This window comes from Canis lupus, chromosome 8 (assembly GCF_048164855.1).
Source record: "Canis lupus baileyi chromosome 8, mCanLup2.hap1, whole genome shotgun sequence".
In the NCBI taxonomy this organism is placed as follows: Eukaryota; Metazoa; Chordata; class Mammalia; order Carnivora; family Canidae; genus Canis; species Canis lupus.
Genome location: NC_132845.1, coordinates 71,827,828 through 71,853,892, shown reverse-complemented (window position 1 = coordinate 71,853,892; position 26,065 = coordinate 71,827,828). Strand labels below are relative to the sequence as shown.

Genomic DNA, 26,065 nt, shown 5'->3' with positions numbered 1-26,065 from the left:
CCTGCTGCATCAGACTGGTGTTTTAATAAGCTGCCCAGGGACTCACTACTGGGGCTGACACCATGACAATGTGGCAGTGCTGCTGTGTGGGAGGGTGGCCAGGGCCTCCTGCCAGCTCCGACCAGGCTGGCTCTGTGTGACCCCAGACAAATCACCTGTCTCAGTGTCCTCCCCTCCAAAGTGGGCTGACTACCTCTCCCTGGGGCTGGGAGGGCAATGAGTGGGTGCTGCAGGTGGGCAGGAGGTGACAGGAAGGCCACCCCTGTTGTGGTGGTGGAGGTGGGGTTCCTTGCACCCTGGCTGGCCTGCAGTCACCCTTCTGCAACCTCCTCCCCCACGCCCACCTTGGAGACCCAGGATGGCACCAGTCAGGAGGGCAGAACAGGGCAGGGCAAGGTCAAAGGCAAGGCCAAGAGCCCCCCCCAGCCCCCATGCTAGCCTGGCCTCCTCGCCCTTCCCCTGAGTACCTGGTGACTGTGAACTTGATCTTGTCAGCCACTGCGAGGATCCTCTCCAGGTTCTGGGAGCCAAAGGTGCAGGGCTTCCGAAACGGGATTCCTGGGGGGAGCCCCTCAATGATCACTGAGCCGGGGTTACTCTTGATCCGCTTGTAGGGGACTTGGACTGGGTATTTGATGCCCAGGGCTTCTCCTGTTGAGAACGGATAGAGGAATTGTCATCAAGAGCCAGAGCAGTGCTGCTGTGTGGGCACAGGGGTGCAAATGTGATGGGAGGGCATGCACGTGGCGGTCTAAGGGGGCTGGTGTGTAGCCCTGTAAAAAGGCACAATCAGTGGGGACCAGGAGTTAGTGAGTGGGTCGTGTAGGGGTCCAGAGTGTCCAGGGGGACTGAGGAATGGGCTGAGCACGTATGGCTTCAGCCACGGGGGAGAGGGCAGCTCAGGTTCCTCAGCCTCACAGGCTGAGAATCTGGAGGCCCACCTGGAAGATGGGACCCAAGGGCATGGCTAGCCCTTCCCTACAACGTCTGGCCCCCCAGAAGTCCCCCGACCCCAGGCTCTGCCTCACCCTGGTTCAGGACCTGCCTGGTCTGAGGGCAGATTGCGTTTGGGGTCCCTCCTGGACAGAGGGAAGGCGTTCACTGGGATCCCTCCAAGGGGCTCATTGAGAGCATCATCCCCTGCATCGCAGGATGTCCCTTTATGAAGACACAATGCAGAAATCTCTGCACGTCTCAGCTCAAAGGGCAAAAGCAGAACCTTCTCTGTGCAGTAAACTAATTTTTATCTCAGGGACACTGGGAATGGTATTTCCCTTTTTGTTCTGGCTCCCAGGAAACTCAGAGCCCGATTTGTCATCTGCATCCATCAAGTACAGAATCTCGAGGGCTTCCTATTACGCCTGTCTTGGTGCCATCATTCCAGCCCAGTTTTGTGGTTTTTTTTCATTGAGAGAATTTCCAAACCATACAGCTGGCCATTTTAAGTTCACAATCCAAGGGTTTGGGGTATACACGTGAGGTGGTGAAATTATCACCACTAGCTAGTTCCAGGACATATTCGTCACTCCAGGAAAAAAAACCTGTAGCCATCCACAGCCATTCCCTATCTTGTCTCCCTGAGCCTACTCTGTCTTGATGGATTGTCAGCCTGTTTAAAAAAAATTTTTTTTAAAGATTTTACTTATTTATTTGAAAGAGAGAGAGAGAGAGAGAGAGAGAGAGAGAGACTGTGTGCACGAGCAGGGGAGGGGGTAGAGGGAGAAGGAGAAGCAGATTCCCCACTGAGCAGAGAGCCTGATGACAGGCTTGATCCCAGGACCATGACCTGAGCCGAAGGCAAATGCTTCACCAACTGAGCCACCCAGCTGCCCTTTGTTTTTATAATTTATTATTATTATTTTAATTAATTTATTTATTCATGAAAGACACACACAGAGAGAGGCAGAGACACAGGCAGAGGGAGAAGCAGGCTCCATGCAGGGAGCCCGATGTGGGACTCGATTCCAGACTGGGATCACACCCTGAGCTGAAGGTAGATGCTCAACCACTGAGCCACCCAGGCATCCCTATGTGCCCCCTTTTTAATTCTTTACCCTGATTTTGCTGCTAACTAGTTTACATGCAATTGCTAGGAGATCCTTTTTTTTTTTAAGTTTTATTTATTTATTCATGAGAGACACAGAGAGAGAGCACGAGGCAGAGATATAGGCAGAGGAAGAAGCAGGCTCCATGCAGGGAGCCCGATGTGGGACTCGATCCAGGACTCCAGGATCACGACCTGAGCCAAAGGCAGACACTCAACTGCTGAGCCACCCAGGGGTCCCTAGGCAATCCTTTTTGAAATGAAAAAATAATTGGACACACAGGAAAATTTATACCCACAATCCACCGGTGCGAGGGAGCACTACGGTCTCCATGGTGCCAAATCCAGTAACACTTGCACTTCTTTCAACAAAGTCTGGCACTGATGACCATGCTGCCCTCCCTGAAGCCCTCTTCTCGATGTCCATGGCCCCATTTTCCCAGTTTCCCCCCTTTCAGGTCACTCTGCTGCCTCTGGACCTGACCTCTAAACACCAGGGCTTCTTGGCCTTTGGTCTGGATAATCTTTCTTGCTCCTCTACCCTCATGGCCTAAGGTTTACATCCAATCCAGACACTTCTGAACAGCAGACCAGATCTCCACTTGCCTATGGGTCATCTCCACTCAGCCCTCAAACTCAACACATCCAAGATGGAACCCATCATCTCCTCCTGGTTTCCCCTTGGTGAGGGCGCCGCCCCTTCTCTCTGGCTGACAGTTTGGGTGTCCACCTGTCTCCAGGCCCACGTGCTCTACCCCCCAACACCCTCCATGTCACAGTGACTGGGTGAGGAATGGACATGTGACTCAGGGGGGACCAGTGAGAAACAAGGAGAAGGCTCAGGGAATTCTAGGAAAGAAATCCTTCACTCTCTGGAGAAAGCCCGTGGAGCAGCCAGCTCTCTTTCTCCTTCCCCAAGATGTAGGTGGGATGTCTCGACCAGCTGTGGCCTTCTGCCAGCAAGTGGGAAGCCAGCCTGAGATTGATGCCAACATGGTGGAGAGACACCAAGGATACTTCTGACCTGCTGGAACCAGTGGATCCTGAAGGCTGCTGGACTTTCCATGCTATGAGCTGTGGCCGATTATACTGTCCAGTGACAGCTGCACCAATATTTCTCCCATCCCACATGTTCCTCTTAGCAACACGTCGACACTCCCTCACAGAGAACTGGGGCCTTTGTCCCCACCCCTTGAACCTGGGTGGGACTCTAATGACCTCGACCAACAGCATGTGGTGGAGGTGACGATGCATAGCTTCTGAGACTGGTTCACAATCCAGCCACCTTGGGGAAGCTACGTTGGAGGGTCCCTGTGGAGACAAGGCACAGAGACGGGGAGAGATGCCCCAGGGGCCTGGCTACTCCAGCACCAGCTGCTCCCCCGGCCCAGCCGGCAAACACCGGAAGTGAAGATGCTGGCAAGGGGACTCCAGCCTTGGCCACCTTCTGCCTACAACCTCAGGCCAGACTCCAGAGGAGAGCCACCCAGAGCTGCTCCCAGACTCTGGACTTATTGATCCCATGAGAAAGAATAATAGCCATCGTGATTGTAGGCTGCTCAATCTGGGGTGATCTGGTCTGTGGCCATAGTAACTGGATTGGGAGCCTCTACAGGGCCCCTCCGCTCCAGCCTGACTCCCCTACTTCAGCTTCCTGTCCCTTCCGAGGACGAACAGCAGGGCCTTTGCACGTGCTATTACCGCAGCTGGACTGTCCTGCCTTCACATGCTGCCACATTAACTCCTTACCCACCCTTCAGTTCTCTCCTTAGAGAGGCCTCCCTGGTTCCCAGTCCAAGGTAAGTATCCAAATTATCCTCTCTCGAGCAGCTTGCTCTTTTCCTGCAAAATCATGGAATAGGTCCTCCCTGTTAGTAGATTCCATGTGTAGTTCCTGAATATCTGTCTTACCTCATTGGTTTACAGGGCCCAAGAGGGCAGGGGCTCTGTTTCCTCCACTGCTCTACCCCCAGAGTCTGGCACGTAGTAGGTGCTCAAGCAATGTCCGTGAACGAACGAATGGTTTTCCCAGAAATGACCACGGCTCTAGGTGGGAAGCTCCTGCCTCTCTTCCCAGGGCGCCGGGCTGCTCCCGCCTGGGTGCCCCGGGGCTCACCGTATTTCTTATTGAACAGATCCTGGACTTGCTCCCTCAGCGTGTTGGCGATGTCGATGCGCGAGAGTCTAGTATCATAATTTTCTGCGAAGTGAAAAACAATTATGGATTTGGGCCGTTAAATTAAAGGGCACTTGGGGACTTTTAAGGAATATGATTTTCTAATTATGGGGAACTCCTTCTCTGGCAATTATCAGATCCTCCGAGTGGGCCCCTCAGAGTCCTTCAGAAGGAACATCTAGACAGAGATGTGTTTTTCCGGAAGGACGCACGCGGTTGTGACAACAGCCATGAGTGGGAAATTAAGTTAATTGTTGACATTTGAAAACCACCAAACCAGTAAATAAGCCTGAAAGGTAAGAGGCCCCATGAGAGGCAGCAGGTTCTGGCGCCCTGGTGGGCTAGGGGCAGGGCCTTTGGGGGGCACGGTGGGAAGGACCACTCTGGGTCGCTCCCCTTTGCTGGGGGCATCAGCTAAGGACTCCATGGGCCAGCCTATGCTATAGGGGCCCCAGATGGGCCGCGGACCTCAAGAGGTTGTAGCCTGGCACTGCCTGGGGAGAGAATGGGGAGGGAGGAAGGGAGTGGACCTCTGGGTGACTGGGTGGTGGGGGTGTGGTGAGGACCCCCTCTGCTGTGAGGCTGGGTATGAGGAGCTGTGAGTGGGCTGAGAGCCATCAGGGTCCCTCGTCACAGCTGGTGGTTCTGCTGCCCGGGGGGCAGGGAGACAGGGCAGGGAGCAGCTGCCCCTCCAGGATCTGGGTCCTACCTCTGGACGCCCCACTCCCTGGGCTGGCCCTTCCTGTCACTGGTCTCGCTGGTCTGTCCCCTCAGAGCCACAGGGATCAGCCAGGGGCCACGTGGGGAACACCCGGCCTCGGGGACACATGGCCACACCCCTGAGTGGTCCTCACATGCACACGGACTCCCTGCTTCTGTTTCTCCTGCCTGCCACCCCGCCTGCATTGGTGCAAGCTTCTCCTACCTTCCATCCATCTTCCTCCCTGCTCACTGCCTCTCAGTCCTTCTTGATTCTCCTCCACAGACCCCCTGGCCCTTGGGGACTTGGCCTCCTTGGGCTTCCGCATTTAGACGACAGCTAACTGCCTGGTAGGGAGTGGGTCAGATGGACAGCAGGCCGGCCCCTGCCCTGCGCCCTGCCATCCCCTCTACACCCTGATGGAGACTTCTCTTCCTGCCCCACCTGCCAGCCAGCCTCACCCAGTCCCCCAGGCCCTGACGTGGGGAGGTCAGCCCCTCCCACCCACAGCCTGGCCCTCCAAACCCAAGCCAGGTCAGATCATGGCACTGGGACAGCTGACTCCATCCTGAGCTGCAACCTTACCTTGAAAACCCTGTCTCTTCAGGCTCTCGTCCACAAGGGGGTCCCCGGAATCCCTCTCTGGGGGCGGGGAGGGGGGGAGAGAAGCCAGGGTGAGCAGTCAGCTCCTGGGACCCAGGCACAGAGGTGGTATCTTTGGGGGGGAACCCGACAGGGAGGGTGGTGGGGGCACCAGGGGAGGCGGGACCAGGAGAGAGGAAGGATGAGGGATGGTGGCACAGACCGGGGACCCCCCACCCATCTGGCCGGTGCCTCAGCCCATGACCTTGCGCGGGGTACCTTGGCTGTCCGTGATGGGCTCTTTGACTCCCTCGGTGAGCAGCTCAGGCCTGGAAAACACAGCAGGGCAATCACTGAGGCCCCTCCGGGTCTCCCTCTGCAGCCTCATTCCACACCCCTGAGTCTACACAGCTATGCAACAGGCCCTCCCAGCTCTGGACAGCCCAGCTCTGGGGTTCCTGTCCCTTCACCCACACCAGCATCCCCCCAGCCTGGCACCTGTCCTGCCGACCCACACCTGACATCGGGGGGCTGTGCTGGGCTCTGCGGATCTGGCCCAGAGGGAGGCCGGCTCGACCCACACCAAGCAGAGCTGACACCGCCCCTTGGCTCTGGGATGCTTCCCACAGGGCCGGCTGGAAGTGCAGAGGCAGCCGGGCTTACCCCATGGCAAGATCTTGAAGGGCAGGGAAGGTCCCCATGGGGTTTCTGGAGGGTTCACTTGGAGTTGGGGCCTCGGGGACCAACTCCCTGCTTTGCATTCATGTCTGTAACTCTAGACCCCACAAAGGCCTTCCTGGATGTCCTGGAGGCCTCTCGACCTGCTTGAGGCGGGTACTGTTTCCATCATTTACAGGATGAGGAGCCAGGCACAAAGAAGGTGAGTGAGGTGCCCTGGCCCCCTCACCCGGGCGTCTCTCCAGCCGAGAGACCTTTCATCTGATGTGTCGGCACAGAGCACTTTAGCCTGGGAGCCCTGCTCTGCTCCTGACTCTCACAGGTGACAGTGGAGACGCCATTCTACTTCCTGGCCTCAGTTTCCTCATAAGGAGAAGGGGGAGAGGTAGTGGCGGAGGGGTTCTACATGCAAACTTCTCTAGCTCCTGAGGCTGTACTCCAGGGCAGGGCTGTGTCTCCTTCCCTCCCCACTCAGCCCTGTGAGCCCAGCTCTGGGCAGATACCCAGGTGCCTAGTGCCAGAAGAGGCACCAAATCCTCATCCATTGGCTGCCTGATTGGGGGGGGTGCCCTGTGAATCTGGCCTTTGGCCTCCCTTCTAGGCAGGGTCTCTGTGCCACTGCCTGGCCACCACTGTGACAGAGAGCTCATTACCTCTCCTGGCAGCCTCACCCACAGACCCATCCTCACACTGAACCCCGGTCGGCATGAACCCCCTGCCCCATGACACCCTTCGGGAGATTTGAAGGAATGGTGTCCCCATTCCACGGTCCCCTGGCCAGCCTGATCTCCTCAATGCCCTCGGCCTGCCACTGACTCCAGACCATGCCTCCCTCTCTTAGAGCGGATAGGCCTGCGTTGAAAACAGAGCATTTACTTACTTACTTTATTTATTTATTTTAAAGTTTCTATTTATTTATTCATGAGAGACACACAGAGAGAGGCAGAGACACAGGCAGAGGGAGAAGCAGGTTCCCTGTGGGGAGCCCGATGTAGAACTCAATCCCAGGACGCCGGGATCACGCCCTGAGCCAAAGGCAGATGCTCAACCACTGAGCCACCCAGGTGCCCGAAAACAGGGCATTTAGAATCAGTGCTATATAACAGAGTTTGTTTCCTGTCTCTGGCTTCTGGGAGGTAACCTCTCATCTTTGGTATTTCTCCAGTGACAGGAGTGTCTGAGTTATTATTCCTGGCAGGGACACTGGGATCACACCTAAGTTTATGCTAACGAGATGACTCAGGATTCTGGAAGATGCACCCTGTGATCAGAGGGCCGGGGCTTTGAGCCACCTGATATCCGCCCACCCTCCTGATTTCTAGAGGCAATCAAGCATGCAACATAATGAATCCCAATAAAAATCATGGACACTGAAGCTCGGTGCTGAAGGGCGACATGCCCTGATACTGTGGGGACCTTGACTTCTGTGTCCCTTCATTTGGCCTGTCTTGATTATTATCCTTGACACAAAAGTAATTGTAATATAGCACTTCCTGAGTTCTATGAGTGGTTCCAGCTAGTTATTGAACCCTGGGGAGTCATGGAGGGGGGGCCTCAGATTCTGAGCCAGTTGCTCAGAAGTGTAGGTGGTCTAGGGACCCCTGAACTTGCAGCTGGGGTCTGTGGCCTGAACCTCTGGGGTCTGCAAATGCCGGGTGGTCATGGTCAGAATGCATAACATCCACCAGAATGTTCCACCACTACTTCCCTGGGCATGTTCAAGGGTCAACTCTGTATTTTTTATGGGACGAACTGTGCCCCCCCTGAATTTCATATGCTGAAGCCCTGACCCTGCAGTACCTTGGAATGTGACTATATCTGAAGACGGTGTCTTTAAAGAGATGGTTAGATTTAAATGAGGACATGGTGGGGGGTGTGCCCTTATCCCCTGACTGGTGCTCTTATAAGCAGAAGAGAATAGATCACATGGAAAGAGACCCCAGGGATGTGAGCACACAGAGAAAAGGCCCCCTGAAAACACAGTGAGCAGGTGGTGACTTGCACATGAAGGAGAGAGGTCTCTGGTGAAACTGAACCTGCCAACACATTGATCTTGGACTTCCAGCCTCTAGAACAGTGAGAAATAAATCTCTGTGGTTTCAGTGCTCCCCCCACCGCCCTGTCTGTGATCCTTTGTTACAGCAGCCTCAGCAGACCAATACGCACCAGTATCTGTATCCATACATATATAGAAGATAAATGCATATACTTAATTGAGATGGAACTTACATGCCATAAAATTCACCTCTGAAGCATAACCCGGGGTTCTTGGGAGGTTCACAAAGTTGTTTATACAGATGTATGTCTACCTGATTCCAGAACATTTACATCACCCGCCAAAGGCACCCTTCTCTAAAGTAAAATAAATGACAAGTGGCTCCTTTACACTTAATATTCCCAGCAGTATTTTCTGATTTTTAAAATGAGAAATCACAAAATAAATATACTAAGTGCTCAATCTCTCAGAATCACCCTCAAATGTCACACCTAGCACAGCTCAGCGCTCTCTCAAAATCATAGACTTTGCTTGACTTTCAGGAAACTCGAATCAGTTAAACTTAACTTTTAAAACTGATTAAAAATAAATAAATAAAACTGATAGATTTTGAGGGCACCTGATTGGCTCAGCTGGTTAAGTGTCTGCCTTCAGCTTGGGGTCATGATTCTGGGGTCTTGGGATTGAGCCCCACATCTGGCTTCCTGCTCAGGACAGGGCAGAATCGACCTCTCCCTCTCAGTTCTGTCCCTCTCCCTCCTCCTGTGCTCTCTCTCTCTCAAATAAGTAAATAAAATCTTTTTTTTTTTTTTTAAGATGTATTTATTTATTCATGACAGACAGAGAGAGAGGCAGAGACACAGGCAGAGGGAGAAGCAGGCTCCATGCAAGGAGCCTGACGTGGGACTCGATCCTGGGTCTCCAGGATTACGCCCTGGGCTGAAGGCGGCACTAAACCGCTGAGCCACCAGGGCTGCCCAAGTAAATAAAATCTTAAAAAAACTGATTTATTTTTAAAGACATGGAAATCCTCATCCAGGCAAAGCACATGAGCAAACCTCAAAAGCTAACTCAAAAGGTGGCACATTGTCACTGCATTTGTAGGACATTCTGGAAAAGGCAAAACAATGATGGAAGATTGATGGGCGGTCGCCAGGGGCTGGGGTGGCCCACAAAGGGACACAAGGGAACGTTTTGGGGTGATGGGACTGTGCCATATGTTTTATTTTCCTAAGATTATTTATTTATTTATTCATGAGAGACACACAGAGAGAGGCAGAGGCACAGGCAGAGGGAGAAGCAGGCTCCATGCCGGGAGCCTGATGTGGGACTTGATCCCAGGACCTGGGATCATGATCTGAGCCAAAGGCAGACGCTCAAACACTGAGCACTTAGGTGCCCCGATCATCTTGATTGTGGTGGTGGTTATATGACGTATGAACTTGTCAAAGTTCAAAGGACTATACACTTAAAACTGGTGAATTTTACCAAATATAATTAAACTCCAATAAACTTGACGTTACGAAAAAAAAACAGACCTATCTCCATTGAGTATTTACAGTGTGCCAGGCCCTCTGCTGAGCCTTGACCTCCACTGCCACTCCAGGAAGTGGCATGGTGCTTCCCGTTTAACACCCTGGAGCCACCTACCCAAGGTCACGGGGAGGAGCGGGACCCTGGGCTCACACCTGGAGAGGGCCTCTCGGTCTGCGGAGAGCCACCCAACTAGTCCGCCTCCCTTTCTAAGTGTAAAGTGGCATGATAAAATGCTCGTGAGACCGCAGAGGGGAGCTGTGTCCGCACTGAACAATGAGAAAGGTCAGCTCGTGAGGACGTGCTGTGAACTTGGCTCCTACCTCTGAGCTGCCCAAGTGCTTCTGGTTCTCAGTCTGGAGGTCGGATGTGGCAGGCGCCCCCAGGGATCACGTCCCTTCTGGATGTGTTCAGAACATTCAGGCCCCAAGGTCCTGTCCCCGCCCCGACCTCTCCCCTGAGCAGGGAGGTGAGTCCCATTATCCACCTGCCGTCCCCCCTGCAGGAAGACCCCACACACTGCAGACAAACCCGTATCAGACCCGACTCCAGACTGCAGCCTCTGCCTGCACCCCCTCCATCGCAGAGGATGGCATCACCGCCACCCCAGGTGATCAGACCCGGAGCCATTCAGATCCCTTTTTTTCTCACATTCCACATCCAACATGTCAGCAAATTCTGACAGCTCATCTTCAGAATACCGCCTGAATGGGACTTCTCACCAAGCTACCACCTTGCCCGGGGGCCAGAGGAAAGCTTCCTCGCTGGTCCCTGCTTCTGCCCCTGCCTGCCCACAGCCCCCAGATCCTCTTCTACCTCACAGCTGGAGAAAAAAAAAAATAAAGACCAGATTGCATCATATTCTCAGAATCTTCCTTGGATCTTCCAGTGAGTTGTCATTAAATATAAGATAAAATCCCAACTCTTTAAGCTAGACCAAGACCCTGTATAATCTGGCCCCTGCTCCCTCCTAGGCTTTACTACTCTTCCCTTGCTCACTGTGCATGGCCACGCCACGCTGGTGCTTCACTGGTCTTCAGACACGCAAGCATGCCCATGCCTCAGTGCCTTTGCACCTGCCATTCCCTCTGCCTGAATGGTCTCTCACCAGGTATCAGCATGCCATGCTTCCTGATAGGCTCCTCCTGCCCCTCTCTGCCCCCAGACCACGGGTTATAGCATTTATCTCTACCTGACATCATACGGTAGTTTTAGTCAATGAGACTGGCCAACTCGAGGGCAGATCTCGGCATGTGCTGCTTCTCACAGCCTAGTGCACAGCTGGCACTCAAGATGTATTTGTGGAAGGCAAAAATCACATGTCCATTATTTGTATCTCTTGGAGAACCCCATTCCTTGTTCCTCCTGGCGCAAATGAAGCCCTGTTGGGGGCCTGCCCCCAACAATGCATCACCTGCCAAGAAGGTATGCCATGAATCTCTCAATTTGGGGGCCTCAAATCCCCCAGGGGGAAGAACCCTTAGGACTCTCCTCTTTCCTGCCACTTTCAACCAAACCAAGCCTAAATTCACATGACACCACAGTAACACACAGTACCAACAAACAAGTCACCCCAGAGCCCCCTCTCACTCCCTGCCCTAAATCAATAATTGCCTCCACCTCCACAGGGGCTTTATGTCTGAGCTGGGCACACAGGCTGGATATGTGGAGCTCTACTGGGTCCTCGAAGACAAAAACCCTGGGGTAATGGGCATTGCCCTCAGCAATACCTCTGGCCCAGGATACCAACACATGCCCAGAGAATCCTCAGAACAGTCCAGGATCTCAAGCCAGCGGACAGATTTCCATTCCACATGTAGGTAAACAGTAGGGTTGCTTCGGGTCCAGCAGGCCTGGGCAAAAACCTCATGCCTGCCCAACTGTGGCCAAACCCCCCTCCCCCTGCCAGTTTCAAAACAATAAAAAAGCCTGCCCCAATCTAAAGATGAAGATGGCAATCTGGTGCTACCCCGAGATGCCAGGCAGGCCTGGAGGGGCCCCCTGTGGCTGCAGCCAGGCCTTACCTCTTTTTTTTTTAATTTTTTAATTTTTTTATTTATTTATGAGGGAGAAGCAGGCTCCATGCACCAGGAGCCCAACATGGGATTCGATCCCGGGTCTCCAGGATCACGCCCTGGGCCAAAGGCAGGCGCTAAACCGCTGCGCCACCCAGGGATACCAGGCCTTACCTCTTGATGACAAACTGGATACTGTTGCTGGCTTCCAGGATCTTCCGGAGCTTGGCGATCCCGAAGCAGTTGGGCCTGCGGAGGGAGATGCCTTCGGGCAGCCCCACCACAAACAGCTCCTCTGGGTACATCAGAAACTTGGAGTACGGCACCTTGACGGGCTCCGAGATGCCAATGGCCTTGGCTGCAGAGACACAGCTACTGTAGGGGGGCCACCAGGGCTCCGAGGCCACGAGCCACGGCTCCAGCCTCCCACATCTGGGTGGGGGTGCAGGTGCCAGGGCTCTCTTGAGAGTCAATGCTTAGTTGACCTCATCCCAACCCTTCTGAGAGCTGGGTCCTGTTGCCCCAGTCTGCAGGTAAGGGACCAGGACTCAGAGTGGATGTGACGCAGGTAGCAGAGCCCCAGAGCTGAGGAATGCGAACCTGAGTCAGGGGGACCCCTAAACCCCCACACTCAGGCACTGCATGAGAAACCACCAATGGCTGGTGAGGCCTGGCATCGGCTCTGCCCAAGCCCACTTGTCCCTGTGATGCCAGAAAGGATTCCAGAGAGCCCCCTGCTACCATACATGACACCAAAACCCTGGGTAGCCCAACACCATACCTTGGGAATGGGACAGGTCTGAGGCCCAGGCCGGGCACCGCCACTCACACTTTCCCCAGGCCTGAGGTCTCCCTGTCCGTCAAATGGGTATGAGGACACAGGGATTTTGTTGGACTTTGGGAAAGGTTGCGTGAAGCCCCTAGCCAGCGCCTGGCAAACCATTGGGGGTCCTAATAAAAGAAAAGCCTCCCCTGCCCTGCCCCCCAGCCTCCTTCCTGGACTCTCGAGTAGGGAAGTTCTTGCTCTGTGTGAGTCCTCTCGAGGACCCTGAATGAAGGTGTCCCTGAGGACAGAGGTCAGTTACAGCAGTGGACAGAATGGGCTCTCCGACCTGCGGCCAATTGTGATGGAGAAGGCCGGGGCCACATTTTGGTGGTGGTGGTGGGGGTGTTCTGGGCAGTGTCTCATCTCCCTGGGTGTCCCCATCCCCTTCCCAATGGGCCCCAGCCCCTCCATCTCCTCCCTGCCTTGTCCCAGAGCAGGGCGCAGTGGGATCCAAAGTCCCTCTGAAAACAGGGCAGCGGGAGGGAGTGCCACCTGCCCTGGGGCCCTGGCTGGCTCCTTGCTCACCATATCGTGTGTTGAAGAGCAGCTCCACCTGCTTCCGCAGGGGCCGGATCACGTCACCGTGGCTGTCTGGAAGGCAAAAGGCAGCCTATTGGGCCTCCCCAGGGGCAGCAGCACCCCACTTCTCAGCTCATGTCCCAGCTCTGCCGGCACCAAGAATGACCCTGCATTGGGACCTTGGAATGGGGGAAGGCCGGGGTGGTGGAGGCAGGTAAACTGTTTCCTCAGGAATGACTCCCCAAACAGGTCTGCAATTCTTGAATTCAAACATCTGCTTGTAAAGTCAGGTCTAAAGTGTCACTGGGCCTGAATGAAGGTTTGGAATATTTTGCAGCCTAAGAATGACCACAGCCCTTTCTAAGCGTTTGTCACTCTAGACCAGCCAAGGAAGTGACTCAGCTATTGGGGGCTGGTAAGCCTGCAAATTGAGTACACCACCACCAGGTGGCAGTGACTTTTCTACTCCCACCCCAGGGCAGGCTGAGTTTAGGGAAATGACCCTTCTCTCCTCTCACACCCACTCGATTCCATTTCTGGGGCAGTTACTCCCAAGAGGAAACAGAGCCATCCCCACTTTGATCTCTCCCTGCACTACTCTCACTTAGCAGGAAGGGAATGAGTGGTGTTCCTGAGAATGGGCAGATCTCTTGGACACAAAGCCAATTTTGTGCTTCTCAGCCTCAATAGCACTCTCTCAGACTCCAGACTTCAAACCTTTGTGAAAGAAGCAGGGTGGTATAAAAATAAAGACAGAGAATGCTCTGCATTTCCCTTGCCAGAAACAGCTGCTTGTACTGACCAGGTACCTCCTAGTTCTGGAAGACAGGTCTATAAACCTCCGCCCACCTTAGGCTGCCCGCAGGACTCTCACGTCCAAACAGGGTGTTGGGGGATTTGGGATGGAGAGAACCAGAGACAACAGGGAGGGGAAGCATGCAGGAGGGGAGGAGAGATGGGGTGATGGGGTGAAATGTGAGAGGTGGACAGCGCCTCACCCTCCATGGGCCTCTCCTCAGGCCGCGGGTCCTCGCTGGGGCCTTTCTCTGAAAGAGAACAGAGGGTGCCAGGAAGCCACGGGCATCACCTCCTGGGCTGAATGCTGCAAAGGTCAGGCCAGACAAGTGGGGTGTGGCATAGCAACCCCCCAGAAGGGATCAGGGACCTCGATCCTGTACAGGCACCCCACCCTTGTCTTCACACAAGGAGGGCAAGTTCAGAGCCAGGTGCCTCACACATTTGGCATGTACCCCTCTGGAGACCAGACCCCAGTTGGTCCTTTCCATGTTCTAGGTTCTGCCCTAGGTGCTAGGCTACTCAGGGACAAGACAAAGCCTTGTCCTGCTGTAACACCAGATCGAACACCTAATGCCCATCAGCAGCGATGCCGTGAAGACCGTTGGCTAAGGAGATGGCACCGACCCTCACCTAAGCTCAGAGCAACAGATCCAGCCTCGTCCCCAGGCAGCCAGGCCATGGTGCGTGAACAGGGGAGTGTTGGAGCTGTATGGGGGTGGGGGCCCCTGGTGGCCTGGGAGGGGGCTGAGGGAGGCTTTCTGCAGGAGAGGAACACCAAGGGTGGAGACCAGGGTTTGGGGAAAGCAGTGGGGGGAGAGAGGGGTGCAGTGCGGGGGGTGGTTGCAAACTGAGGTTTGGCTGGAGGAGGAAGTACACGTGCACAGACAGCAGACCGGGGTGCACGGGGCCGGGGGGTTGGACAGGCACACTGCAGGGCCTCCCTCAGCAGCACCCCCTTATTGCCAGGGCCAGAGCCAGGAAGGCATCAGGGCTGTTCAGTATTTGAAACCACCGGAAGGAGGCTGTAATTTGGGAAGTGTCACCAGGTGCCTTCACACAGGACTAAGCCTTCAAGGGTCTGTTTCGGCCCATGACGGGTAGCCGGGCTGGAGAGCGGTGGAGCAGGTGACCTCAGGTCTGCCAGACTCCTGGCCAGTGCCCATCTGCTCTCCCGCCTGCTCCCGGAGGGAGCACGTGGGGACGAGGGCTACAGGGCATGGTCCCTTGTCCCATACAGGACGCTGAGCCAGAAATCAAGGGGCTGATGTCGGCAGAGCTGCCAAGAGTCAAAATTCGCTCAGGATGGAGGGAACCGTGAGCCTGTGCCCGGGATCACCAGGCAAGCCTGAGGGTTGGGGCGTAGCTTGGAAGGCGCTGGAAGGTTCTGGAGGGTTGCACCTATGCTCAGCAGACTTGAAAAGGCAGAGGGCCAGCCCTGGGCCTCAGGCCTAAAGCTTGGTCAGGGAAATAGACACACTGTGGGCAGCGGATGCTGGGCCCTCTGGGCTCTGCCTGAAGGTTCGACTCTGGCTGCAGTGGCAGCCCCAGCAAGCTGTGAGGGCAGAGGAGCAGAGCCTGGCAGGCAGCTCTCCGCCAGCGATGCAGGGCGATCCAGAGGATCACTACCCCAGGTCCCTCCTCGCCCGGCTGCGTAACTCAGTGTGCGGCTGACGCAGCCCTGGTGGTCCCGACTCAGCTGTCCACAGCGGTAATGGGCCCGGTACCACTCCTGCACCGTCCCTGTCCCACTTCCACCCCAGGTTCGTGTGCCTGGACCTCCTCCCATGCAAGTATGCGAAGCCTTATCTCAGGGTCAGCTTCTGGAAGATCCTGCAAATACACTGTATTTTTGCTATTTCTGGGTGAAGAGGGCAGGCAGACAGAGAGGAGTCTAGTGAGACCAGCAGGGCCATCAGGAGTTTTCCTGGGCGGGGACCCATGACAAGGAGTCAGGTGACTATCAGTCCCTGGGGCTGGGGCACCAATCAAAGTTAGGAGGTGGGTTGGAGAGGGGGAGACCTGGCCAGGGTGTCTGTCCCTGCCGTGAGCTGTCCACGTGCCATTGTCCTGGCTGTGGCAACAATCTAGAAAGCCAAAGCAGGAGAGGACCCATCTCTGCCGTCTACCAAGTCCAGGTATCTTCGGCCCCGGTAAGGAGGGCTAGGTTCCACTCCTGGGGGGCCGTGACCCATGTGTTTTGGGGTTCCAAATTCCAAATGTGGGGAACTTGCCAGATTCTCCACCCAGGTGTTGGAGACTGGGCTATTTACCCTGAACGAGCCCACCCACTTGGTCACGGCTCCCACATTCTCAACTGCAAGTAACTGGCAACATCCTCCAGAAATGATCAATAACACGCCAAACATCACAGCGCTCTAGAGGTGTCCAAGGCACCAGGTCAGGGAAGGCGGGACAATTTGTGCAAAATCATAGTGATGTACATATGCACATCTGCAGAAAAGACATACGAGGGATGGATGCTAAATTGGTAGCTGCCCGAGGAGGGGGCAGCGGAGCGTCTCCTCTATGGGTGACATAGCCCTGCATCATTTACTTTACGATGTACACATGTAAGCAGAAAAAGCACACACATGGACACGCGTGTGCACACACACACCCTTCTAATCCATGGCGGTCCTGAAAGCCTCAGAATCTTCCCGCTTCATAGGTTTTGAGTGGGGCTTGGAAAGGCGCCTTGGACAGGCGGTCAGCAAACCTGAGTTCCAGCCCAAGGCTGGGTGACCTTGTGGGGGGACTGGCTGTGCCAGACCTCAGGCTCCCCTTCTCTGTCAAACCAAAGAGGAGACGCCTTTCCAATAGAAATGGACCATGGCCATAGGCTAGTCCTCGGTCGCCTAGCTCCCTGGTGTCCCGATGGAGAGAGACACCCACAGTCTTCTCTTCCAATGCTGTGCCCACAGCCCGGTGCCCTGAGACCTTGGTGGCCCGCCACCCCTGGTGCTCAGCTCATCCTGAGCCTCAGGTCATCTCAGCTCATCTCAACTGTTGCCAAGTCCGGTCCTGCCCCACCCATCCAGAATATTCTTTCTCCCCGACCGAGGTATTAAAAGCACACCCTAACTGACTTAGGAAACAAAAAGACACACCACGTAACCTCATATAGCTACTATGGCGGCGATCCCTTCCTTTTTGTTTAACCGGTGATTATTCTTTCAACAGTTGCACACAGCTCAGCTTTGTGCCCTTCCGTGCTCCCCCTTCCTGCCTATTTTTGGCGGGGCTGACAGTCCATCAGGAGGCTGCCACCAACAATTCCCTGATGGCGCGGCTGGCTCTCTCCGGTTCTCCACCGTCCCCCGTAACACAGTCATGAACATCTCCGTGCGGGAGACGCGATCCGTATTTCAGATCATTTTCCCAGGACTGGATCCCCGGGAGCTACCAGAAAAGTGCTTGTTTTGACAGCTCTTCAAGCTGACGTATTTCTTGAAAAGGCAACTTGGCAATCTGCATTCTTGCCAGCACCAGAGGAGCACCCATTTCTCACTATGCTCAACAGAGGTTCGGCCCGATTAAGGGGTGCAGAAGAGATGCCTCTTTCTGTGTCTCTGAGGCTGCCCTTGTTTGTCTTGCCTGCTCTTTCTTTTCTGTGTGCAATCGATCATCCGTTCATGTGGGGCCAGACCCTGGGATGCGCCCCTCAGGTCCCCTTCCAGGAAAGGCGTATGGCCGCAGCAGCAGGGAGTGTGCTTGGCGAGGGGCCGTGGCAGCTGCCCCTCAAAGCACTGCCCTCCCAGGGCGACTCCCATCCCATGACCGAAGGGAAGATATCCCACTTCAACCTGGAACAATACCAAGGGGCCATTCAGCTCCAGAGCTTTTCACGGGACTGGCGGGGCTGTGTCTCCCTCTTGGCGCCCCTGTGCTCCCACCTCCTTTCTTGCATAGATGCTGATCTCAAGGGCAGCCCCGAATAGCCCCCCACCCATTAAACTCCAGCTCAGAGTCTGGTCCCTGGGGAACACTACCCATGACACACATCCTCGGGCCGTGAATTTTTCTTGTGGATTCCAGCCCAGTATCTGGCCTCCGAAGGCCACAAGTAATGTCATTCCTGGGTACATTGTGCACCCTTTCCCAAGGCATCTGCCAACTGCAACACCTTGCAGCTACCTTTACCCAACTGATAAATATGAGAGGAAGTACCGAGCTTTCCAAGACAGTGTGGGAAAGCTCCCCCAGGAAGAGGCTGGGGTCCCCGTGCCGCCCTGCCACCCCAACTGGCCCACGGTCGGCCCCAGATCCTGGTGTCCCATGAGTCAACTCGGTCCTAAAGAATGTGCCTCCACTGGGTCCCTTCTGATGGTTCAGTCATCTGCGTGGCAACCTGTTTCAGAACTGAGCCCAGGATGGGCAGGTGTTCGACCTGTCTGCCATTTGGACAAACGCTCTTCTGGAAAAGTCTGTTTTCCATGGACACCCCATGACTTCTCAAGTGCTGTGGGAGGGGAGCTTAGGTAGTATCTGCCTGGGATCCAACTCCTCGGAAGCTAGAGACTGACAGGCATCCACAGCTGCTCTGACGAGCCTGCACATCTCCTCACTGAGCAGGAGTACGGGGTCCTTCTGGGTCCTTCTGACGCTTTCCCGTGTCCAGGCCATGCTCCCTGACAGAGACGACGGAAGCGGACAAGGAGCAGAGACGTTCTGCTTTCATTCTGTCACCAATTAACATGGCACCACCCGCCTGGGCCTGCAGGAAACCTTATGTTTTTCCAGTCATGTGTCTATTTTTGGTTGGGGAAGAATTTCTAAAGTGCAGAAAAGCACACAGAATATTTTAACAAACAGCCAGAGTGAACACAAGTTAGCATTGTCATTTTTGCACCTGATTTTTTAATAAAACATAAAGCAGCACTGTTTTTATGTTTCCAAACTTACATAAATGCCACACCGCCAATACCTCTCTGCAGTTGCTCTTCATGATGAGCATTACACTTCTGAAACCGCTTTGCACTGTTCATTTATTTAATTTCACCATTTTAAGTGATCTCTACGCCCAAAGTGGGGCTCGAACTCATAACCCCAAGCAAGATCAACAGTTGCACGTTCCACCAACTGAGCCAGGCGGGCGCCCCTGCGCTGGTCATTTAAATGCCACCTGCTATGCCTCGTACCCTTAGGCGCCCCCACCCTCTACTTCCAGTCAAGCCCATGCCGGATACTGCACACACGGGAAACAAAAAAAGCCAGTCCAGTCCCCTTGAGTTTCGTGGCCTGGCCCTGCAGCCTGTACTACAAAGCTTTCCAAATTTGAATTATTTGAGTACTAACATCATTTTCTAGCATATCTGCGAACGTTGACATGCTATTTGTCTTTGTGATAACCAACCTCTAAAAAACTTCCCCCGGGGGAGCCTCACTGGCTCAGTGGGTTGAGCATCCAACTCTTGATTTTGGCTCAGGTCATGATCTTGGGGTCCTGGGACGGAGCCCCACACTGGGCTCCACACTCAGTAGAGTCTGCTTGAGATTCTCTCTTCCTCTCCTCCTGCCCCTCCCCCCTGCTCCTGCTTGCTGTCTCAAATAATCTTAAAAAAATAAAAAACTTTTTTATCTATAGTAATTCTTACTTTTATGATCTATAAGAAATGCAGAACATCTGTTGATAATGGCTGGAGATGGGCACTTGGTGCACAAGATTCATTAAACTACTATTTTAAATTTTGCATGTTTTTGAACATTTCCTAAATGAAGTTACAAACACAAAACCTACAGAATCCCATGCCCTCCCCTTTGCTATCTACCTGCTGGACCTGTCGTGTTGGCTAGGATATTACAACAATCTGTTTCTACCTTTGTCCTCATTCCCCTGCAGTTTATCCTCAACCCCACGGGCAGAGTAAACACTGTTAAAATGTCCGTACTTGCCCTGCATAACCCACACCATCACCTATCTTCCTGATCTCATCCTTCTCACCTCAATCCGTGCCAGCCACCCAGGCTGCTTTGCTTCTCCTTGGACATGCTGGGCATAACCCACCTCAGGGCCTTTGCACATAGTATTCCCATTGCCTGGAAAGCTCTTTCCTGACGTCTAGTGGCCCCCACCACCTTCCAGTCTTTGCTCCAGTCACTTTCTCAGTGAGGTCCTCTCTAACCACCCAAGTCCACCTACCCACCACCACTGCACCCCCGCCCCTCACACCCAGCCCCTTCTGGCTTGGTGTCCCCCACTGCATTCAGCACCATCTGACTTTCTTTCTTTTTTTTTTAAGATTGTATTTATTTACTCATGAGACACATAGAGAGAGAGGCAGAGACATAGGCAGAGGGAGAAGCAGGTTCCCTGCAGGGAGCCCGATGCGGGACTCAATCTAAGGACCCCGGGATCACGACCTGAGCCAAAGCCAGACGCTCAACCACTGAGCCACCCAGGAGTCCCCACCATCTGATTTTCTATTTTACCTACTGATTTGCTTACTCTGTCTCCGCTGGGAACACAGGGACCTTGATGTGTTTGGTATTCTGTTCTGTCCCCAGCACTGTATACAGGACCTCCTGGTACCTAGTAGGTGCTCAGCAAATAGATGCTGAACAAATGAACAAGCTAATTCACACAGGGGCCTCTGGGAAAGATGTAGAAGCCAGACTTAACATAACCAAGACCTACTTTAAGTCTCCGGAAGGGAACCTAGGCTGCACAGGGAGTCAGGCATATACTGGGTTTTCCCTGAGGGGAGCAATCGATACCAAGGGAAGCCTGGGGGTTTCCTGGCCCACCCTTCTCCCCCTTACGCCCAGGAAGGTGGGTCCCCAGTCCATTTCTTACCAGTCAGCATCTCCATCCCATAACCAGAATCTTCTGAGGGCAGATGCCCAGGCATTGAGTCTGTCATTTCCTCAGAGGTGGGCGAAGGGTCTGGAGACAAAATGACAACAGCAACTTCTGCTTGTGCCACCTCATCACGGTCCCTCAGGGAAGCCCAGCCCCACATGCCCACAGAGCAGGACCCCTAAGGAAGCCGAACCCGGGAACTCTGGGAGGATGGCTTTAGTGACCAGCTAGGCCAGAGGCCAGGCGGGAGCCTGAGAGCTGTGGGACCCCACGCTGAGCATCCAGAGACCAAGCGTACTCTCTTTTTCACAGATATGGAGACCAAGGCTCAGAAGATTCCAAGTCTGGTGTCAAACTCAGACCCTCCCATTCCCATACCTTTTCTTCTCCTCCCTCCTGCCTTATAAATCCCAGGGGAGTCAGGCCTAGGAGGGAAGTTGTGGGGGACCTTCAGGATGGCCAGAGCCAAGGGATGGGACTGCCAGCACAGGGGCAGACACGGCTGCAGAAAGCACATTCCATACCCCACTGTTCTCAGGACCAAACTAGAGAAACAATGGCTGGAAACCCCTTCTTGGCCCTCAGGAGACAGAGCGGATAGCCCAGAAGGGGACACGGGGTTCTGGCCAGTTCAGGAGCCCTGCTTTGGGAGCTGTTTGATTCCTGGAGGTCCTTGCAGTGCAGCAGGTCAGCCCTTCAGACATCTGTCCCTTACCTGGGACGGTGACCTGAATAATATCTAGATCCTCTGGCTCAATTTTAATGGGCCTCAGCCCACTCAACTCCCCAGAAGTTCCTGCAAGGAGGAAATGAGGGAGCCAGTTAGGTGTGGGCGTGAGCTTGGCCGGGCAAAGCAAACCTTCCAGAACATTCTTATGTCTGTAACTTATTAGTGACACCCCAGGGAAAGTCATGCTGGCCTCAAGCTCCTGCCCAGCCCAGAGAGGCAGAGACTGGTATCCCCAGTTTACAGGCCTGGCGCCTGAGGGAAGCCACTTGCCACAGACACACGGAGAAGCAGTGGTGATGCCAGAATCCGGGTCTCCCGACTACTGTGCGTCCCACCTGCCCCTCCAGCCCCCCAGTGAGCTCCCAGCACCCTCTGAGGCCTCAGGAGTGGGGGCAGGAGTGGCAGGGTAACTTATTAGGACTTCAGGCTCCTGGTCTGAGCTTGCCTCCTCCCCACGGCGGCTGGGGGGTGCTGGTGGACGCCCTCTCACCCCAGGACACACACAGTGGGGTCTTCCTCCTCCTCACCTGGCCCACAGTCTTCAGAGATACTGTTCTTGTCTGACCTGTGGGAAGGAAGGAGGCCAAGAAACGACATGGCATCAGCCCTAGGTTCCTCCTCCAGGCAGTCAGGAGCCCACGATTGCAGCCAACTCTGCTCCCCTGACCACATTCCCTCCTATCCCCACATCACAGTCCTCCCCACGGGCAAAATGCCCAGCACTGGCTTTCCCAGGACAACAGTCACCTGCTGCCTGAGCCAAGATTCTGTTCGCGATCCTGGGGTGAACGGTCTGGGCGTCCACCGTCCCCCACCCCGGCTGGGAGTTCCTGAGGCCTGGCTCTGGCGAGTCTGGGAGCCCCACCACTTAGTACAGTGGTGACCAGCACTTGCTGGGGGGACTGGGAGCTGAAGGACCACCAGCCTGGAGCGAGTACAGAGGTCTAGGAAGAGGGGTGGGGTGCAAAGGTGGACAGGGCCCCCGGAGGGATGATTCACTTAATTCACAGAGCACCGTGGGGGCATCCTGGGCTGGACATGATGATTCTGGGATAAATGGGCCATCCTTGGTGTCAAGGAGCCCGGAGCCTGGGTGGGGGGCACTGGCAGATGCTCTCACAAGCTGAGTGCAGGGCCTTGTAGACACACAGGGCAGGTGCCTGACCGAGTCTAGGTGCCAGGGAAGGCTTCCCAGAGACCAGGCAACATCTGGCTAGATCCTGAGGGGGGACAGAAGCTCTCCAGGTAGAAAGAAGTCAGCAGGGCCTTTGCTCTCCTCTGTCCCTTTGTATTCTCCCTGGCCCAGAGTGGGGTGAGGACACAGGGTGTGGAGGGGGGTCTGTGGGGGAATGACCTTGTGCCTACACAGGGCGTCGGGGTGTCAGGGTGTCAGGAGATGCTGAGCACCGCACCCTCTAGCCAGCTCCAGGCCGTGCTCCTCCCCGCAGGTAATACCACCCGCCCAGATTGGGGAGGTGGGCCAGGAGCTGGGTGGGGCCTTACCGAGTGGTCCCGGGCAGGTCGAGGACCGTGGCACGGGAGAGTTCTGTAGAGGTATCTTCTGGCGGGCTGGCTGGCTCCAGCTTCGTGGGGTCTTTGGTAAACTTGTTCCCTGGGTGGAAAGGGTGGGAAGGTCAGGGCAAAGGCCTTCCAGCCTCCTGCCTGCCTGCGGGGCACCTGGGCAGGAGCCTGTGTGAGGCTCTTGAGGACACCTTTTGTGTATTGGCCTCTGCCAAGCCAGAAATAGGTCCTGGGTAGAGATGCCTCCCCTGGGAGAAGGAATATAGCCCCAGTGCCAGAGGAGACCAAGAGATATAGGAGGACTGCAGGAGGAAGGAGCAGTCAGATATGACTGTCCTGACCTAACATTCCACTACAAAAGCCAAGGGAACCCTTAGGAAAGAGACCAACTTGCCCCCAAGGCCGAACTATGGGACCATTCTCCCATTTAATTATCCCAGGAACTCAGGGGAAAGGGCTTCTCAATACCCCCATTTCACAGATGTGGAAACTGAGGTCCCTATGACCCTGCCCAAGGTCACCGAGCTGGTGGGACATAGGCTGGGACCAGGACCAGGTATGTCATGCCCCGAGATCTGCACTCCCTCTGCTGCACCAGGCAGAGCCAGCCTCTTCCTCATGGGAAGGGTGCTGCCTCCTGGCTGAGGCCTCAGAGCCCTGGGTTTACAGCCAGGCCTCAGGACGGGAACAGAACCCGCTTCAGAGGGCTGTTCCAAATGAAATCAAAGTAACATTGAACATGCTCACAGCTTAGCAGAGTACCTGGCACGCAACAGCGTTCAGCCAACATTAGCTTTATTATTACCGGATTCCCGGGACGGGGGGTGCTATCTACCTGGGAACCTGGCACTGTGTCTACCCTGGGTGCGGAAGCCATACCCAGGCTCCCCCTCAACCCCGGGGTCCACTGTGATGGCAGGTCAAGCACTTACTTGGCACCATCAGAAGGGACAAGATGGTCCCTACACGTACCTGTGAAAATCCGCTCATCAAACATCCTGGGGAGAGAGGAGACAGGAGTGTGAGAGCCATGCAGGCCTGAGGGGCCCCCCAGGCTCAGGGTTAGGCCTGCAGGCCCCCTCGGTGATGCTCACTTGAGTCCCACACACAAGGCTACTGCTACAGACCTGGGTCTTGGGCTGGCCATGCCCAGGGACAGGAGAGGGCACACCCCAGGACAGCCAGGTACCCCAAAACACTCCCAGCCCCTGGCTGATCCTAGAGGTTTCAACCTGTTCAGCCTGGTGACCGAGGGGCCGCTTCCAGCTGTGAGCTCCCCTTGGCCACAGCTGGAAGATGACATACCATTTCCCACCAGAGTCCCCTAGGCTGTGTCCTCACTCCCAAGGAGCTCTCGGTTATCTGCACAAGCCAGGCCTGTTACCAGATCACAGCCACGCAGGGTAACAACGGGACCCCTCACGGTGTCCTGGAAGCCAATGGGGCCCAGGCAGGGAGAGGGTCAGGGAAGACCTCAGGGAGGAGGTGAACAGCGTCCAGTGCTGTGCTCAGGCAAGTAGGTAATGGGAGGGGGGCCCCCAACGGCCACTCCATCACACACAGAGCACAGACTGCAGGAGGGATGGCTGGGGACCTGCGACCATTTGGGATCCCTGCATAATCCTGATAAGATGCCTGGAAGTCTGGGCCAGAAACATGAAGGTGGAGTGAAGGTTGGTGAGGAAGCTGGGATCACCCAGCCCACTACCTCTAGTGCCTGGTGTTCTTTTTATTCCACTCCAGCCCCCACCTGGATACTACCCAGAGGGTCGGGGGAACCTTATAGGCAGCTGGTGTGGGGGTGCCTACAGCAAAGCCTGCATGCCACAGAGCGGCCGGACAAGGGAATGAGCCCATGGTCGTGGGCTCATTGAGGCTCATTGTAGCCTCATTGAGGCTACAGATGCTCCATGGGGCCCAGGAAAGGATGTCTGAGCCTGGACACAGGAGCCAAACGATGTCCAGGGTAGGCCCAGTGGGAAATTCAAACGGAGGCCAAAAGTGAGTGTGGGAGGCTGAGCTCGGGCCACCGGAGCGGAGCACCAAGGCCCCAGACGTGATGTCCCGTCCTCATTCTGAAAGGACCCCAGCTCCCCTGCTCCTGGGGCCCACATTCATCTGGGTCCCATGAGGTTGAGCAGCCATGGGAGCCCCTATGGGGAAATCAATTTTCTTCCTCAGCCCTACCTGGTGACAAGGAAGCTGCCCGCCTCCACTCTGGTTTTATTTTATTTTTTGAAGATTTTATTTATTTATTCATGAGACACACAGAGAGAGACGCAGAGACATAGGCAGAGGGAGAAGCAGGCTCCTTGTGGGAAGCCCAATGTGGGACTCGATCCCAAGACCCCAGGATCATGACCTGAACTGAAGGCAGACGCTCAACCACTGAGCCACCCAGGTGTCAACTCTGGTTTTATTATTGACGGCGTTACCCATTTATCGGTGAGCCCAAGAGGCAGAGGCTTGAGGCAGCACCGGGCCTGCCCGGGTTCCTGGGTGGAACTGGCAGGCAGGCGACAGGGAGGTCTGATGTGGCTCGGGAACTGTGACAGGTGCCCTCACGGGCTGCCCAGCCTGGAAGGCCCACTGGACAGGCGTACTGACCAGGGGCTGCTGTCAATCTTCCAAACACAGCCCAGACTTCTAGGGTCCCCTCCAGATACTCTTCCCCCTTAAATTCTGCCTGAGGTAGAACTGATATGCCTGCCCCTCGGGCGGAAGCTTGGATCCTCTCCCTGGGGGCCGGTGTCCTGGTGGGAACAGGGGTTTGGGCGGCTGGGGAGCCCCCTACCTCCAATAACAAGACGCGCAGTCCTCGTCGAGTGGCTTCTCCCCTTGGCCTCCCTCCAGCCTGGGGCAGAGACCCCATCTGCTGGCCGCTCCTCAGCCCTTTCTCCCAATTTATTTCTCCCGAGCATTTCTCAAATGCTCCACTAATCAGGCTGCGATGTGTAACAGCAGAAAGTGTCCAGAGGGCTGAGAACAGAACAGCCGCTGCTTGGTGCGCTCCGGTCCCATCCAGCCATTCAGTCTCCCGTTAGCACCGTGAGGCATGGACAACCACTAGCCCCATTTCACAGATAGGGAAGTGAGACGCAGAGCAGTTACGTAACTTGCCCAAGAACACACAGCTGGTAAAGGCGGG

The 26,065-nt window shown here is 55.1% G+C and overlaps 1 protein-coding gene across 5 annotated transcripts in view; it reads right to left on the bottom strand.

Moving 5' to 3' along the window:
* Positions 1 to 26,065, bottom strand: part of GTF2IRD1 (GTF2I repeat domain containing 1) — a 110,834-nt gene that overhangs the window by 30,816 nt on the left and 53,953 nt on the right. For 4 of the 5 annotated variants that reach the window (XM_072837506.1, XM_072837504.1, XM_072837508.1 and 1 more), the window contains exons 10-21: positions 23,890 to 23,915; positions 22,900 to 23,008; positions 21,924 to 21,961; positions 21,382 to 21,462; positions 20,661 to 20,750; positions 14,068 to 14,115; positions 13,076 to 13,141; positions 11,899 to 12,082; positions 5,782 to 5,831; positions 5,506 to 5,562; positions 4,161 to 4,244; positions 468 to 651 (exon numbers count right to left, since the gene is read on the bottom strand). In XM_072837506.1, the coding sequence (XP_072693607.1) occupies positions 468 to 651; positions 4,161 to 4,244; positions 5,506 to 5,562; positions 5,782 to 5,831; positions 11,899 to 12,082; positions 13,076 to 13,141; positions 14,068 to 14,115; positions 20,661 to 20,750; positions 21,382 to 21,462; positions 21,924 to 21,961; positions 22,900 to 23,008; positions 23,890 to 23,915 (1,017 nt within the window). The remainder of the gene's footprint in view (positions 1 to 467; positions 652 to 4,160; positions 4,245 to 5,505; positions 5,563 to 5,781; positions 5,832 to 11,898; positions 12,083 to 13,075; positions 13,142 to 14,067; positions 14,116 to 20,660; positions 20,751 to 21,381; positions 21,463 to 21,923; positions 21,962 to 22,899; positions 23,009 to 23,889; positions 23,916 to 26,065) is intronic. The other variant, XM_072837507.1, reaches the window with a different exon arrangement.